This window comes from Nannospalax galili, unplaced genomic scaffold, assembly GCF_000622305.1.
Source record: "Nannospalax galili isolate Female #2095 unplaced genomic scaffold, S.galili_v1.0 scaffold702, whole genome shotgun sequence".
NCBI lineage: Eukaryota > Metazoa > Chordata > Mammalia > Rodentia > Spalacidae > Nannospalax > Nannospalax galili.
In genome coordinates, this window is record NW_008348657.1 from 2,473,436 (window position 1) to 2,489,116 (window position 15,681).

Here is a 15,681-nt window from a genome sequence, read left to right on the forward strand (position 1 = left end):
AAAAACCTCAATTATTCTAAAATAAATTCAATTTTAGAGAATCTATTCCAATATTTAGTTTGTACCTGTATGTACTCATAGTAAATCAACATGCTTAGCTAGGCAGTGTTAGAAGCACTCAGAGCTACATGCACTGTGGGAGTAGGAAGTAGTGTTCAAAGGCCATGGCTAATTGGAAACATCCTTTTGAAAAAGAATTTAACAGACCAGAACCACCTTAACCCTGTGTTTGGCCCCACATGGGATCTGTTCCAGCAGATGACAACAACAACAACAACAACAACAACAAAAAACAAAACAAAAAAAACACCACAGATTTTGGCCACTGGGATGCCTGAAGTTGGGATGGCTCTCAGCTTAGCTATTTTTGGTCGAATTACTTTATTATTAGATGCGCTAACTCCACTCCATTTGTTGCTCTGCACATACTCTACACCTGTCCTAGATCAACAATTCAGAGGAGCTGTGCTCCAGGTCCTGGCCAGACACGTGGCTCTTGTGGCTAAGCTTTTCCTACTGCTAGGTTGTGTTCACTGCTCTGTAAACAACTCCAAATTCCTGAACAAGACACTAATGTAAAAACCGAGTTAGGTTTGGCACAAACCTGTGAGCCCTGTGCTGACAGGAAGGACCTAAATACCATCAAACTATAATTCAGTAAAAATAATAAAAACAAACAAATGATTAGTTCCCCAACTCCAAAAGAGGAGCACTGAGTAAGTGACTCACTGAGTCACAGTTTATCTGGTTATAAAATGGGGACGCTGGGCCCTCCCAAGGATACTTTTAGGATCAAAGCAAGAAGAAACTCAGAGACCATTGAGCAGGCACAGAACTGAATCCTCAGCACTCTTGATGAGCATGGGGTTTTCTAAGAGGGCAGTGAAACAGTTCTTAACACGGACCAGGATACATTCACACAGACAGCCAGCAGTTCCGTCTACACACCAGACAAAACACTGCTGCTTATATGGGCTTCTTTTAAACATTTATTAAAAAAGCAAAATGTATGTTCATTTCAAATGTAACAGTTAAAAATGGCAAAGCAATACAAACACCGTCATTACTAGCGGCATCAGGTCCTCAACTTGGCCACCTGCTTCGCTTCAGTCTGTCCACGGTGAGCTTGCCTGGCACCGAGCTGGCTGCTGCCTGTCTCCTTTCCCTCTCTCCATCGCGCCTCAAAGCTAGCGCAGGTGAAACTCAACTTTATAAAATTAACAAGGTAAGGTTAAATAAGCTTAAATAAGGGTGTTAAATATGAGACACTTCATCAGAGCTTCTGTACAAAGATAAACAAATCTGGGATTGTACATGGGTTACTGCTGGTGCTCAGCATCCAGGGAGCTCTAGTGAGCAGAGCGATTCACTCTCTTCAGCAGAGCAACAATACGAAGTGAACTACATGAAGTGACGACAACAGGTCGAGCCATTTACAAGGCATATGTATCTCTTTTAAAATGAAAACAAAAGTCAGAACACTGTTAATATTCAGGCACATTTTGTTCCTGCAAATAAATAAGTGTCTACGGTAACAGCATTCAAGTTACTGTTAAACTTCAGTGCTTCTCTCCAACAAAGCTTTGCTGACTACTTACTGTGCCCCTTCTTATTGCTATGGTAATGTGGTTGTGGAAATAAAACTATTGTACATCCAAAAAAATAGAGCACCTTTAACATTAAAGTACAGGTCTGATTATTTGCCTCCATATTTATTTTACAATTCTACAGCTTGGCTATGGTACACTGGCTTAGCAACACTGCAGGTCACCTGCTTCAGGAAGTGACACCCACATTCTTGTCTCCCCGGAAGTTGGGGCCTGAGTACTGTCTGGAGAGCCTCTCAGCCAACAGCACGCTACACCTGCCTTCACCAGGAATTACATTCATCTTCTGCTGTGGCTATCCAGAAGCCCAGGCCCCCTGTCCTGTCCTGTCCTGCTGGGGTGAGTGGCGTGACACAGAACAGAACAGCGAGACATCTATAATGGGTGGTGGAAAGCACACATAGACGTGACAATAGGACTTGGAAGGGACAGCAGGCAGGCAGAGTCGGCCTGTGGTCCCCGTGAGGAGCAGCTGGTCAGGCCTTTTTGTCGATGGTGCTGAAGAACCACTCAGTGAACTTGCGGAGCTGGGCTGTGGCAGTCTGAGACTCTTCCTGCAGCCTCATGTTGTCCTGCCTCAGGTGCTGGACCTCAGCCTGCAGCACTGCCTTGTCCTGCTTCTCCTGTGGGGACCAGAGACAGACCATGTCACAGGGCTGCTGGTTCATTGCTCATGCAGGGCCCTGGGTTCTGACTGGATTGGGGACTTTTCTGTCTAGCACTCATCTGGGTTCTACCACTGATACAGGGATGAGGAGCCATCCAGCCTCTAGGTTCCCTCCATGGTCCCCTCTCACTGACCTGGTGATGTCATATTTCCACGATGACCTTCAACGCCTGCCATTCAAAACTATATAATACAATTTAAAAAATACATCTAGCATTTCTAATACACAGCCACGAGAAATGCATAACATTCAGTTCTCTAGTACTGAGGGATGCTGGCCCAGTAGAGGGGCTTGATTAGGGCACAGCAGCGGGTGTTTCTAGTGACTGACTTGAGTCACTGTAGATCACTGAGGGGGTGTGTGGGGAGTGCCCATTAGGAGTCACTCACCTCCTCAGCGTGTCCAGCCCCTGCCCTTCAGTGGTCTCCTGTTTTTCCACTCTTTTGGGCTTGCCCTAATCCTAGCACCCTATCCCTGCCCCAAAAGTCCCTGGTTTGAAATACTGGGCGGGGAAGTTGGACTAGGAACTGGGGCTAGCCTCTATTTGGTCACTCCCCACCCTGGCTCAGATCACCCTCTGTTACTTGGCTGCCATCTTCTTGAGAGTCCAGACACCTGTTCTTGGGATCCTTGGCTCACAATATGTTGTAAGACCCATGCTTTCTACTTTTCCTCTGATATCCCTTTCATCTTCCTGCTCTGGAACCTTGGCTCTCTGATGGCAATGGTCCCCAGCAGCTCACAGGGAAGATGGGCCAGTGAACAGTGCAGCTAATGCTCCATCCAGTTTGCTACTCCTTAAAAAACTTCCTCTGAACAGCCTACCATTAGAGGATGAGATAACCCACCCCACTCTACCCACATGTCCTCTGTCTCCAACGTCCTTCCTAACATTAACACAGGACTCTGCAGCCCAGTTCCGTCCCCCGTTCTCGTACCCAGGGCAAATTACACCTGGTCATTGTAATCCCACAGACTCTCCAAGAGCAATTTCAAACTCCTACTTCCTAACCCACAGCCACCTAACTGTCTTCAAAAGGAAACTTCTGGAATCCACTCCCTCCTATGTTATCTAATCATGTCTCCCTGCTCATCACAGCCCATCAGCAGTCCTAGCTCCCACAAAGGTCATATTCTGGGTCCCTTGGTATTCACAATCTATACCCCAGGGTCATTCTCTCTCCCCCGTCTAAACCCAAATATTGTTTAAACTCAACTGCCTAAGTATCCACACCCGCAGAGGGAAATAAGGGGGTGGGACTTTGCTGGCTTTAGCACTAAGTTCCAGAGTCTGGGGAACATCTCCAGCCCAGGCAAATGGGGTAAGGAGGTTCCTGGAGCTGGGAACCCTACCACCACCACCTGTAAACAGGATCACTGTAACTCATGTTGAGGCTCAAAGAGCAACTCTCCTGAACAAACCCAGCAGTTACCCTCTGCCCTCAGCCTCAGGCCTCTCAGCTGTTGATGGGAGACAGGAAAGTTTGCAACATGTGAGTGTGATTGTATATATTAAATATACATATACACATGTGTGCTTACATATGGAAACAGGCCTGCACACACGTGCCCTCCCCCCAAATCTGTTACTGCAAAAGCTGCCTCAGTGCCCATCCACGGCCAGTTTTCTCCCTGCGCACCAGATCTGAACTTGACTGTTTCCCCCTTCACCCTCTTCACTGCCTTCCCATCAACATTAACATCAACTATAAATCTCCTTTCTTTCTAAAACCAAACCAGGTCACCACTCCAGGAACGTTCTGGAATGCCTTCTGCGACACACTTCACTCCATGTCCATGGGCAGCAAAGGGCACCTAGCACAGTGTGGACACTGCAGTGGGAGCCAGTGGCAACTCGTGCAGGGAAGGAAGGATCTTGTTCTCTAAGGAGGAGCACACCCAGGGTCACGTGCAGGCCAGCTGTTCTGAGGTAAGTAAGGACGCTGACTGGAAGAGCCAGCCGAGCTCTTGGAGATGCGGCTTTTGATGAGCAACTGATTCATTGTGGGTCAGCTCACATGTAGCTGTGGCAAGCAACAACTCATAGAACCAAAGATGCTGGATTACTACATCGTACCTCACATGGAGGTCCTGCCATAAGGAAGGCTTAGCCCTCCTCAGGCATATGCACGGGGCTCCCTGAACCCTCAGGAAAAAACACCCCAGCTGCAGGTGGGAAGGGGAAAGCAGGGGCTCTTTCTGTGTGCAGGCTTTGTTTAGGGTACTTATCTTCCCTGGGTCTTCTCAACTTATGGGCAAGAGCTAAAAGAGGCTGCCGTGTGGGCCAAGAGCTCTGCCAGGGCGCTCCAGTAGACCACGCACCTTCCGAAGGTCAGTCTGCAGTTGTCGTAGAATCAGTTCCAGCTGGTTGACTTTCCCGGTCAACGTGGAGGGTGATCGCTCCCTGGAAAATGGTAAAATGAAGAAGACTTAAGAGACCTAAGGCTGGAACATTATAATTGGTATTTTTGTTGGTAAACTTTTCACTAAAAATGACATTTTGTGTGCAAGGTGCCAGTTGGGAAAGTGCTCCTACAGCTGCTGTTTTGGTGTGCTCTGCTCTTTGGCCTGGCAGGCAGAAGGCTGATAGATAGCATCACTACCAGAGAGCAGACACTGATCCAGAGGCCCCACCTCCCTTCTCTGCCAGTGAGTCTAGCCACCGTGGATACCGGTCACCTACCCTGGCAGGCAGGACCTGTCCATGTAGTGGAATGGTAATGCAGCCCAGTGTTGTCATTCTCCACATGGCAGGAGGCCAGGTCAGCCCCACAGTAACAAGTTCTCTAGGCTGCCCTGGGGTCATTAAGTCTTGGGACAGAGGGGTCCACATACCCAGGTGTGTCCATGAACTCCTTGCTATTGGGATCCACGCACAGGGGCAGCTCTGAGGCCCCCTCCAGGTCTTGTCCATGCTGCAGGTCAGTGAGGGTACAGAAAGATGCCACCCTCTGGTCTGGGAATGGGGAACACACAGCAGGGTTAGTGAGGACCACTAGGCACTGTCTTTGTAGAGGTGAATGTGCTAAATGAAATCTGCAGACCCTCTGTATCACAATGCCCTGTTCCAAACAAAACAAAACAAAACAAAACAAAACAAAACAAAGAAACAGAAACCCAGGCAAACTGCTGATGAGAAAGCGTGAGACTAGCTGACCCGGCAGGCTGCATGGCACACAAAGCATAGCCATGGAGACAGCTGGATCTGCTAGCACCAATATACTTTCTTCTTCTCACACAATCCAAAGCCACTGGCTGTGCATGGACTAGCAAGCTGGTATACAAACCATGGAGATGGACCCAAGAACATTCCTGAGACAGGTCAGTCAGGGCTCATGTCCCAGGTGCATCCCCCACCCTCAGTGTATGGATCACCATGCAGGCGTGCAGACACATGGAATAAAAGAACAGGCTACGGAGTAACAGGCTATGGAATATCAAGAGCCCAGGGTCAGCCTGGACAATCACCTAGGTACGAGGCGTGGTGACAGAGAAGCCCGAGTTCTTCGTCTGAGTCAAGACCTGAAATAAGATTTAGAATTCTCCCATGAACAGGAAGACCTCTCTGACTTTGAGACCTCTTTGACCTTGAGCATCTCAGGGGCGCTCAGGAGGCTTGAGGGATGGGGTTATGTGAAAGAGAGCACTCAGGGGTGTGTTCTCATGCATTTGTGGGTGTGCAAGCTCATGTCTGTATGTGTGTTTGAGAGACAGACACTGGGAGAAACACTCAGAGATAGTGTTCTGTGGTGTCAAACACCTTGGTGAGATCGTATTTTGAGCATTCTGGTTAGAACAGAGCGGGACAGTAAAACAAAGAGGTGTGCTATGCCAGCCACCCACACACAGATTTGACTGTAGACACGATCATTTCGGGTTGACTTAAATGATCACTCTTCAAATTTAAGAATGATGGTAATGAGAAAGATAGCCAAGCCCTCACTAGAAACACATGCACAATGCACAGAGGACCCAACAATGCCAGCCCTAACACCCAGGACCAGCTGAACACAGCCTTCTCTCACCACCAGGCTATTCTATCCTGGCACCATGAACTTGGCATTCAGTGTTTTGAGAGAGTCAGGCAGGAAGGAGAGCAGGAGCCAGCCTGGCCTCTCAGGGTTGAATTCTGACCAAGCACACAGCCCAGTAATACTGTGAGATGGGCAGGAAATGTCCTGTCTTCACGGTATATGGGAACAGACGCAGGAAGCTGCTCCGGGATCCCCCTCCGGCCCCCTGGCGCCTTGCTCCTGGACTTGGCACATCTGCACTTGCAGCTGGAATGCGAGGGCTGCAGCAGCCAGTAGTGAATGCTGCAGAGCCCTTCTCACACAGGTTGATTAATGAGGAGGAGCTGTATCCGGGCTCCCTGGGAGCTCTGTCTCCTGCTGGCTGCTGCAAAGGGCCTCCTAATGAGGTGACCTGCCTGTTTGGTTGATGCAGGGTCACATAACTACCAGTTAATTAAAAAGGATAGTGATGCTGAGGCTGCCAGGAACACATGAAGGGAAGCTACTATAGGCACTGGCACAGGGCTGAAGACACAGCTGGCTCAGTGCTCTGGACCCTCCCAGAAGTTCTGCTGAGCCCACCCCGTGACCCATTACATAGGGGTTTTCCAGTCACATGGCCCCTATCTAACACCTACCACAGACACACAGCCGCCCTTCAACTGACCTTTCTATAAGTCCAAATGTATTCTACAGCATGACAAAAATTTTGTGATTATTTAGTCCCAAGAGACAGACATGCTACCAGTTTAGTGCTTGTCACTCAGGTGCTGGCTCATGATGAAACCACCTGTACTTTGATGAAGATGAACACTGCCCACATCCACACGTGGTCTGTGTGTGTAGAGGTGGTAGGGAGGAGTGAGGGGAACCCTGGCTGTGGGGAGCCTGGGAGGCTATGGGATTCTACACACACCATTTCTTGGCCTTTTGGCTAAAATCAAGAGTAGAATTCTGCATAGCCCTGTTTTGTGAGGGCCCCAAAGAAGATATCATATCACTCCAAAATAAATGAATAAAAATCTAAGCTGAGTAGAGTATTTGCTGCATATGCACGAATCCTGAGTTTAGATCCCTTGCACACATGTAAAAGCCAAGCACTGTGGGTTGCACCCTGTAACCTCAGTTTTGGCGGGTGAAGACAGGATCCCAGGGGCTGACTGGCCAGCCAGTCTAGTTAAAATGGCTCAGTGTGAGATCCCGCTGCAAAATAATATAGAAAGTGGAGAAGTATTGAAGACATCTCACCATCAACCTCTGGCCTCTACAGGTGCTCATATGCACGGACACACTCAAATACACATGTACACACACAAACACATGCAAAACAAGAGATGTGTTTTTATCTCATATTGCACTACTGACAAAAAGGTATAAAGAATTTGTTTTTCACTCTGTGAAGAGTTCCATGAACGACATCAACTTGTGCAGCTTGGACAACCCGGTCACTTCTTTGTTCTTAGTGTCCTTGTCTGAGGTTAAGTCTAAACACCTGGATGAAAGGTTGTAGCCTGCCCTAGCTATTTCTGCCTTAATGGATAAAAACCCACACGTGTGATGGGAACAGGACTTGGCTTCTGACAGCCACTGGATGGTCCTTGGGGAGTCACACAGGAGCAGCAGGCTGGGGACTGCACATGCCAATACTATGATGCTGAGCAGACACTGAACAGCTTTATAACATGGCTCATCTTCCTGACACTTTCTGGGAAGCTTTTGTCTCTACTGCTTATTTCTGTGATGACAAATACTCTGCAATCAAGCGACCACTGACCTGGAACCATACAGCACAAATAAAACCACAGAAAAAGACAGGCTTGGGAGAGTGGATGTTGTACACAGGCCCAGCTCAGACCCAGCAGTTGAACCACACAGCATGGCTTGCTTGATTTGTCCCTCCTGTTCCTGCAGGTTTGGCTAATGGGGATATGAGATGTGGCTTGAGGGATAGATAATTCACCCCTTTAAATAACCTTGCATTTATTTCAGTGTTACTGTGTGCATCTGTTCAAGTGTGTACACATGAATGGAGGTCAGAGGTCAGTCTTGGAATGCTGTTTCATAGGTGCCATCCACATTTTTTCTGCTAGGCTGGCTGGCCAGCCAGGGAACTCCCGAGAGCTGGGATTACAAGAGTGCACCACCACACCATGTTGGTTTACATGGGTTCTGGGGATCAAACTCAAGTCCTCATGCTTGCAAGGCAAGCATTTTATAAACTGAGCATTTCCCCCAGCCCTCAATGCCATTTTAGAAGGCTGTAATGCATGTAACACTATACAAGATGAACCCATAGGCGATTCAATGTCAGTTTAGTGCTGACATGGCAACACAATGGCTATAAGTCAGACTGAGCCTCCCAGGCCACACCTGCACATGGACGTGGTGTTGAGTTGGGGCTCTGAGGATGAGCAGGACCACAATGAACACACCAGAGACTTGCTGAAGGAATGTGTAGGCAGGAGGCTACGTTACACTCGTCCACCAACAAAGCTGCTCTGAGATGCCTGCTAAAACCACAAAAGAAAGACTTGCTGGGTTCTGAGCTATGGCTAAGAAGGCAGAGGTGCTGGTTTGACACCTGTGCTTCCTGGAAGCTGACTTAACTGACCGCCAGGAAAGGAGATGAGAGGTATCTGCTCTGTCTATACAAAACAACGTGGTTCAGGCCTTTGTCAGTCCCCTGAGGAGTGGAAGGAAACAACACTATTGTGTCGGCCCCAGGTGACAGCAGGAATTAGCCTCTACTCAAGACATTGCCTTGGTCTGAAACAATTTTCATTGCTGTTGAGATGATTTCAAGCAGATTGACTATATTAAACTTGACCTTGTAGTTTTCATTTTTGTAGCCTTTAGTTAAAAACAAAAAACAAACAAACAAACAAAAAAACCACAGGGCTGGAGAGATGGTTCAGCAGTTAAGAACACTTGTTGTTCTTGTAGAAGACCCGGGTTCGAATCCCAGCATCCACATGGCAGCTAACAACTCTCCATAACTCCAGTTCCAGGGGTATCCAACAGCCTCTTCTGACCTCTGTGGGCATTACATGACATGGGTGCACTTACTTACATGCAGGCAATACACGCATACACATAAAATAAAAATAATGAAATTAAAAAAATTAAACAAAAACACAACACTTTGTTTTTTTTGCTGATATGATCATTAGGAGTGCCCAGCATGAAGCATTTGGTTTACGCTTATACACTCGTGTGTCAAACATCAGTAACTTTAAGACCTATATCGACTTTGTGCTGAAAACTGGAAAAGTTCTCATCAAAATTTATGATTAAGTTATTTAAGAAGCCAAGGGCATACGGTGTATACGTTAAAAGCACACACTTAATTGTTTTGTGGAACATACGCTCATGTGGTCATCTTATTCCCACAGCAGTACCCAGCATAGATGCTAAACATACATGTGCTACTTATGAATATCTGTTCCTGAGCACATACATCCCACTCCAAAATGGCCTTGGGGACATGGTGGTAGTCACCATCCAGGGAAAACCCTCCTGATGTTCTTATGAATGAGAACTACTTTAAATCCGTGGACCGGTGTGTGTCCATGTGTTCATGTATGTGCACCTGCATGTGTGTGGAGGCCAGGAGTCAACCTCAGCTGTCATTCTTCGGGATGCTGTCTACCTTGTTTTAAATTTTTTTGGTCTTTTTTGGGACAGGGTCTCCCTGTAGTCATAGCTGGCCTAGAACTCACTATATAGACCAGGCTGCCCTCAATCTCACAGAGATATGCCTGCCTCTGCCTCCTGAGTACTGGGATTAAAGGTATGTGCCATTTGCCTGGCTTCACCTTGTTTTTTGAGTCAGGATCTCTTGTTGCCCTGGAACTTAACATTTTGGTTAGGCTGGTTGGCCAGTGAGACCTAGAGGCCTCTCCAATGCTGGGGTTACAAGTGTGAGCCACCAGGCCTGGCCTTTTCACATGGGTTCTGGGGAATCAAACTTGCATGGCAAGTGCTTTACTGATTGAGACAACTCCTCAGTCCCTAAACTCTAAGACTTTTAAGAGACTCCACTTCCCTTCCCTGCTTCAGTTTGACCCACAGCCAGATTTTCTAGTTGGTTTTGCTACTGTTCATGATGGTACATCCTGATAAATCTGGTATTAAGTGAACAAATGATTAACACATAATCAGAAATACATCTAACATACCACCTATAGGATATCCCAGCTCAGCCCCACCACTCAGCCACACAGCAGGCTTATAGTGCCTGCTATTTCCTGGTGATTTGGGGGCCGATGGAGCTGTGAGCAGTACCTTGAAAGAAGGTCACACTGCATTCCAAATTCCAAGTGCAGTTTCTATGGAAAGTGTATCACTTTTGCACCGTTGGAAAGTAAAAAAAATAAATGTCAAGAATTCGAGTAAAGTCGGGAACTGTTTACACACGTTATCCTAAGCAGCAAAGGCTAAGCCAAGCACTGCATCGGTGGGTGCTGCAGGATCTTGCTATATTAAATAGATAGGCAATTTTGTTCAGGAGCTCTGACAGGCAAAGGGCAGAGGAACTGGGTGTAACCAAGCAGAGGAACTGGGTGTAACAAGTCTAGCATATGACCCAGTCAGGCCTTAATTTGACTGTCAACACAAGAGAAGCTGCGGGCCTGGGCAGGCAGCATTGGTGCCCGGATCACCCCTGCTCTCCTGGACCAATGCAACTTCTCCACTCCTTTGACATTATGCATTCTGGGTACAGTTTTGCTGTTTATTACTTCTAATTAATTTTAATAGTGTCACATGATTTTTGTATCAAATAGTTTGCAATCAGCTAAGTCTCAGGAATGAAAATTTTTGTCAAAAGGGGAAGGGGAAGGTACATTTTTCTGGTTCTGGCTATGAACTGTCACTGTGTTTGAACAAGAAGATGGATCACTTTACAATCTCTAGAACGACACCAGCTTATGAGCATTCTCTGCAGCTTTTCAGAGCAGCCAAATCATTTTTCATATTCAACAGGTAAGTGTTGGTAGCTCATTATTACTTAAATTGACATGAACATTGCTGGCCTCCTTCTGTGGACTGTGGCCACTTGCCTCATTTGTTTACAAAGAGCCAGTGTCTCCTGCTGCTCCTTTACATACTGTACATATCTGGTTTTTAATCAATCACTTTTTTTTTTTTTTTGTCTTTTTGAAACAGGGTCTCCCTGTAGCCCCAGCTGTCCTGGAACTCACTATGTAGACCAGGCTGGCCTTGAACTCACAGAGATCCACCTGCCTCTGCCTCCCAAGTGCTGGGACTACAGGCATGCGCCACCACGCCTGGCATCAATCACGTTTTATAAACATTTCCCAACAGTCTACCATGTCCATTTTAAAATCGGCTCTTTCAGGCTCATAAAAGGTCTAAATAGTCAAACATTTTTATTTGACCATATTATATTTCACATGATCTCTCATTACTCTCATTATAATTAAAGGAAACTCTATTCCCAAAAGTAGTATTTATTTTTCTTACTTTTTATAAAGTTGGCTTTTCTAGTTTCTAAATTTAAAGGGTATATATAAATCAACTTTCTCATTTAAGTATTACATACATTCAGGTTCCTATGTTCTTTTTTCCCCCAAAAAGATTTATTCTATTTTTGAATCATTATTATGCTATTTTAATTATTACTGCTTTATAATGGGTTTTCTGTTGAACATTGTTCATCATTTTCTAAATGGTGCAATTAAGTTCTTAGCATACTTTTAGATAGCTGAGTTGAAATTGCACTCGTCTACAAATTAATTCAAAAAGGACTGTCATTTTTACTATAGAGCATTCTATCCATTCCTTCCCTGTATATTTTAAGACTTTTCAGTCACTTAAGAGCTTCTTGAATTTCTCTCATTGTAATTATAACAATGGCTTAATTTCCAAAGAACATACAGTTGGATCTTGCTGATTTGTCTAGGTGTCCTTCAAGGATGTGAAGTGACTGTGTGTGGAGTCACTGCCAACTGAACCTCCCCCGCTATGTGACTATGCCACCCCACATAAGGTGGAGGCCCCTGCATCCCCCTAGTACTGGACTGCCTTTCAGGCTTGCTTTGACCCACAGAAGGTGGATTATCACATCTTGGGATTCTCAGGCTAGACATCAAGCAATCACAGAACTGCTTTTGCTCCCCTGGGAATTCTACCATGTATGAAAAAGTATAATAACCCCACAGGGTGCAGAGTTCAGCCTGGGTGTGGCTATTCCAGACAGACATAGGAGTGGAGTCCCCCTGAGTATGCCTGTCCCAGCTGGGCTCCGATCCTATGCGCTGGTGGCATGGGGAGCAGCAGAACCACCCAGAGGTGCCAGGCTCTGAGCCTATGCGCTGATGGCACGGGAAGCAGCAGAACCACCTAGAGGTGCCAGGCTCCGAGCCTATGCGCTGGTGGCACGGGGAGCAGCAGAACCACCCAGAGGTGCCAGGCTCCGAGCCTATGCGCTGATGGCATGGGGAGCAGCAGAACCACCCAGAGGTTCCAGGCTCCGAGCCTATGCACTGGTGGCATGGGGAGCAGCAGAACCACCCAGAGGTGCCTTAGCCAACCTGCAGCATTGGAAGAAAACAGACCATGTTGAGTTTAGCCATAAATTTTAGGGTGGTTTGTTATATAGAAATAGTAGATGTAAAAATCAGAAATACTTTGAAACAATGCCTCTCTAGTCAGTCTGATAACCTTTAGAAATTTTCTAAGTATATAAGCATAGCTACAATTCTTTTAAACTCACCAATATTCATTCTTTCTTTCCACTTTGTACCTCTTGTTTATATGTCAAGCATTCCACTTTAAAAAAATTAAAGGATGTGGTTTCAAGGAGTTCCTGTTGTGGTTTGAAGGAGAATGTCTCCCAAAGGCTCAGTATTTGAACACTTGGTCCCCAGCAGGTGGTGATGCTTAGGGGAGGTTGTGGAACTTTATTAGAAACAGGTCCTAATTCTATTAGATATACTTTTAGGAAATTAGTATAATCACTCGTAATTACCTCACCAACTATAATTTATTATAATTAAAGTTTTCTTTTTATTAAATTAGTTGAACTCTTGCTCAAAATAATGAACAATCTTTTCAATCTACTACTGAATTTTATGTAATCTCACTTCAGACTAGAGACTGCGACTGTCTGATGGCTCTCTTTTTCGCTCATTTAACCAGGAAAGAACTCTATTAGACAAGAAAGCCACTTCTAGATTTCAGGAGAAGCTTGCACAAAGGCATCGTTATTTTCTGAAATGGAAAACAATTAACCATAACTTCATGTTTTTAGTGATATTTGGAATTTTGGAATATTCTCAAAGGACTTTTCAACGCCCTCTACACTCTGGCTTTTGATTGTTCCTTAGCCCCCACCTTTTCTTATAATAAACACTCAATTACCTTATCCATGAGGTTCGTTCCTATATAGCTGCTGGACATTCCTTGATAATTTCTTTCAATCTCTCTCTGTTCTCTTTAGTGTCACTCAGAGTACAGAGAATAAGAAACATAGAGTGCTGACATATGCGGGGACAGGGGTGGGACGAGGTGGCACCCTGTGTTCAGTGTAGATAAAACCAGCCCAGAAGCTGCACAATAAGCAGTGTCAGGTGCACAGTCCTCCACCATTAGGGTGAAGGCAGAAAAGCTACTGCTGGCTGAGTGAGAGCCCATCAGGCCTCAGCAAAGGCAAGGGCATGCGTGTGGCAGTGAGCTGAGGGATATTCTGAGCCGTCATCTCTTGACTGTCTGGTGGCAGGTTCCCTCAACTAATTCCTAGTACTGGGGAATTGTGTACTGAGTTTCACAGGAAACCAAGTTCTGTCTTTTGTGGTTCTAGATATTGACTCCTGGGCTTTGCACATGTAGGCAAGTGAGTTATATCCTCAGATCTCTTCACTTTGTGTTTCAAGACAGGCTCTTGCTTAGTTGTCCAGGCAGGCCTTGAACTCACTCTGTAGCCTAGACAGGTTTTAAACTTGTGGTCCCCCTACCTTAGTCTACCAGGTAATAGGCCTGGGTCATGAGGTCTGCCTGGAATCAGTTCACTAGATTGACTGACGGTGCAGGATGACCAAATCTGCATTCTGTAAGTGACAGCAAGACTTCAATGCCCTATGAGGGAGAAGCCTTACTTACTGCTAGGGGTCATGTCTAGTCACTGCATCTAGTCTGGAGTATCAGAAGACGACAGAACCTGCATCTTCCCAAGGGGAAGGCAGTCTGCTGCAGCCCCAGCAGCCTTCTCTTTCTTATGTTAATCCCACTCCATTTCTGACTTTGCTCATATGCTCTCTCACTAGTTTGGATCACACTTGCTAATGATTCACCAACATTCAAAGAAAAACTGAACTGATCTTATTTATTAATCCCATTTTAAACACTTAAAAAAATTTTTATGTGTGTTGCCTGCATGTAGGTAGGTGCACATGTGTCGTGCAATGCCCGCAAAGGTCAGAAGAGGGCATCGGATCCCTTGGAACTGAAGTTACAGATGGTAGTCACCATGTAGGTGCTGAGAATTGAACCTGGGTCCTCTGCAAGAGCAGCCAGTGCTCTTAACCACTGAGCCATCTCTCCAGCCTGATTACTGATCTTATTTAGAAGATACACTGATATTTGCCGTTTTAAAATAGATTTCAGCTCTTTCTCACCTGTAACTTTTCTTTCAGGGGTGTGTGTAGTGCATGCACTTGAGTATGCAGGTGTGTATGCTCATGAACATACACGAAGTCAGAGGAGGTGCCTTCCTTTGTTTTCCATCTCACTGCTTCAAGACAGGGTCTCACTGAGCTAGAGGACTTGGCTAAGATGGCTAGCAAGTTCCAGGGTCTGCCTGTCTCCTCCTCTTGAATGCCAGGGTTATAGCCATACACAGTCATGTCTGGGTTTTGACATGGGTGCTGGGGGTTCCAACTTCAGTTCTCATGGTTTTCACAGGAAGCACTCTTAACATGGAGCGAAATTCCCCAGCTCCTCTTTCAGATTTTGTGGATGCTTGAAGTTAGCTAATTTTTACATTTTTCCCCACTTAAATGTTTCCGAATCATCCTATTTTTCTTTAAGAAAAATGGCTGTAGTCCGAACACTTAGTAGGTAGCATCTTTTTTCAAAGAAAAGCTATTATATGCCTTAATTCTACCCCCTCAATTATTACCAGAGCAACACATTAAAATTTCTCCGAAGCTTAGAGCTTCTTGCTTGAGATTTGTTTCTAGTTTTTCTCTTGCTGCCTATGGTTGGCAAGTGTCTGAGAATGCTATTCCTTTTCTGAGGGAGCCCATGAAACACCTGTGGGCAGGATGCCTGGGGACTCCCCCACAGTCATAGTAGCACCCCCTGCTCACCTCTTCAATCTAACTATTTAAGCCATAATGGAACAATTAACTCAGTGCCTTTGCCTTATTCTTG

At 45.9% G+C, this 15,681-nt stretch overlaps 1 protein-coding gene across 4 annotated transcripts in view; it reads right to left on the reverse strand.

Moving 5' to 3' along the window:
* Positions 1 to 976: 976 nt before the first annotated feature.
* Positions 977 to 15,681, reverse strand: part of Sipa1l2 (signal induced proliferation associated 1 like 2) — a 196,907-nt gene continuing 182,202 nt past the window's right edge. For 3 of the 4 annotated variants that reach the window (XM_029569710.1, XM_008845810.3, XM_017801264.2), the window contains 4 exons: positions 5,744 to 5,797; positions 5,111 to 5,231; positions 4,598 to 4,679; positions 977 to 2,230 (listed from right to left, as the gene is read on the reverse strand). In XM_029569710.1, coding sequence (XP_029425570.1) covers positions 2,084 to 2,230; positions 4,598 to 4,679; positions 5,111 to 5,231; positions 5,744 to 5,797 — 404 coding nt within the window. In that variant the 3' untranslated portion in view covers positions 977 to 2,083. The remainder of the gene's footprint in view (positions 2,231 to 4,597; positions 4,680 to 5,110; positions 5,232 to 5,743; positions 5,798 to 15,681) is intronic. The other variant, XM_029569709.1, reaches the window with a different exon arrangement.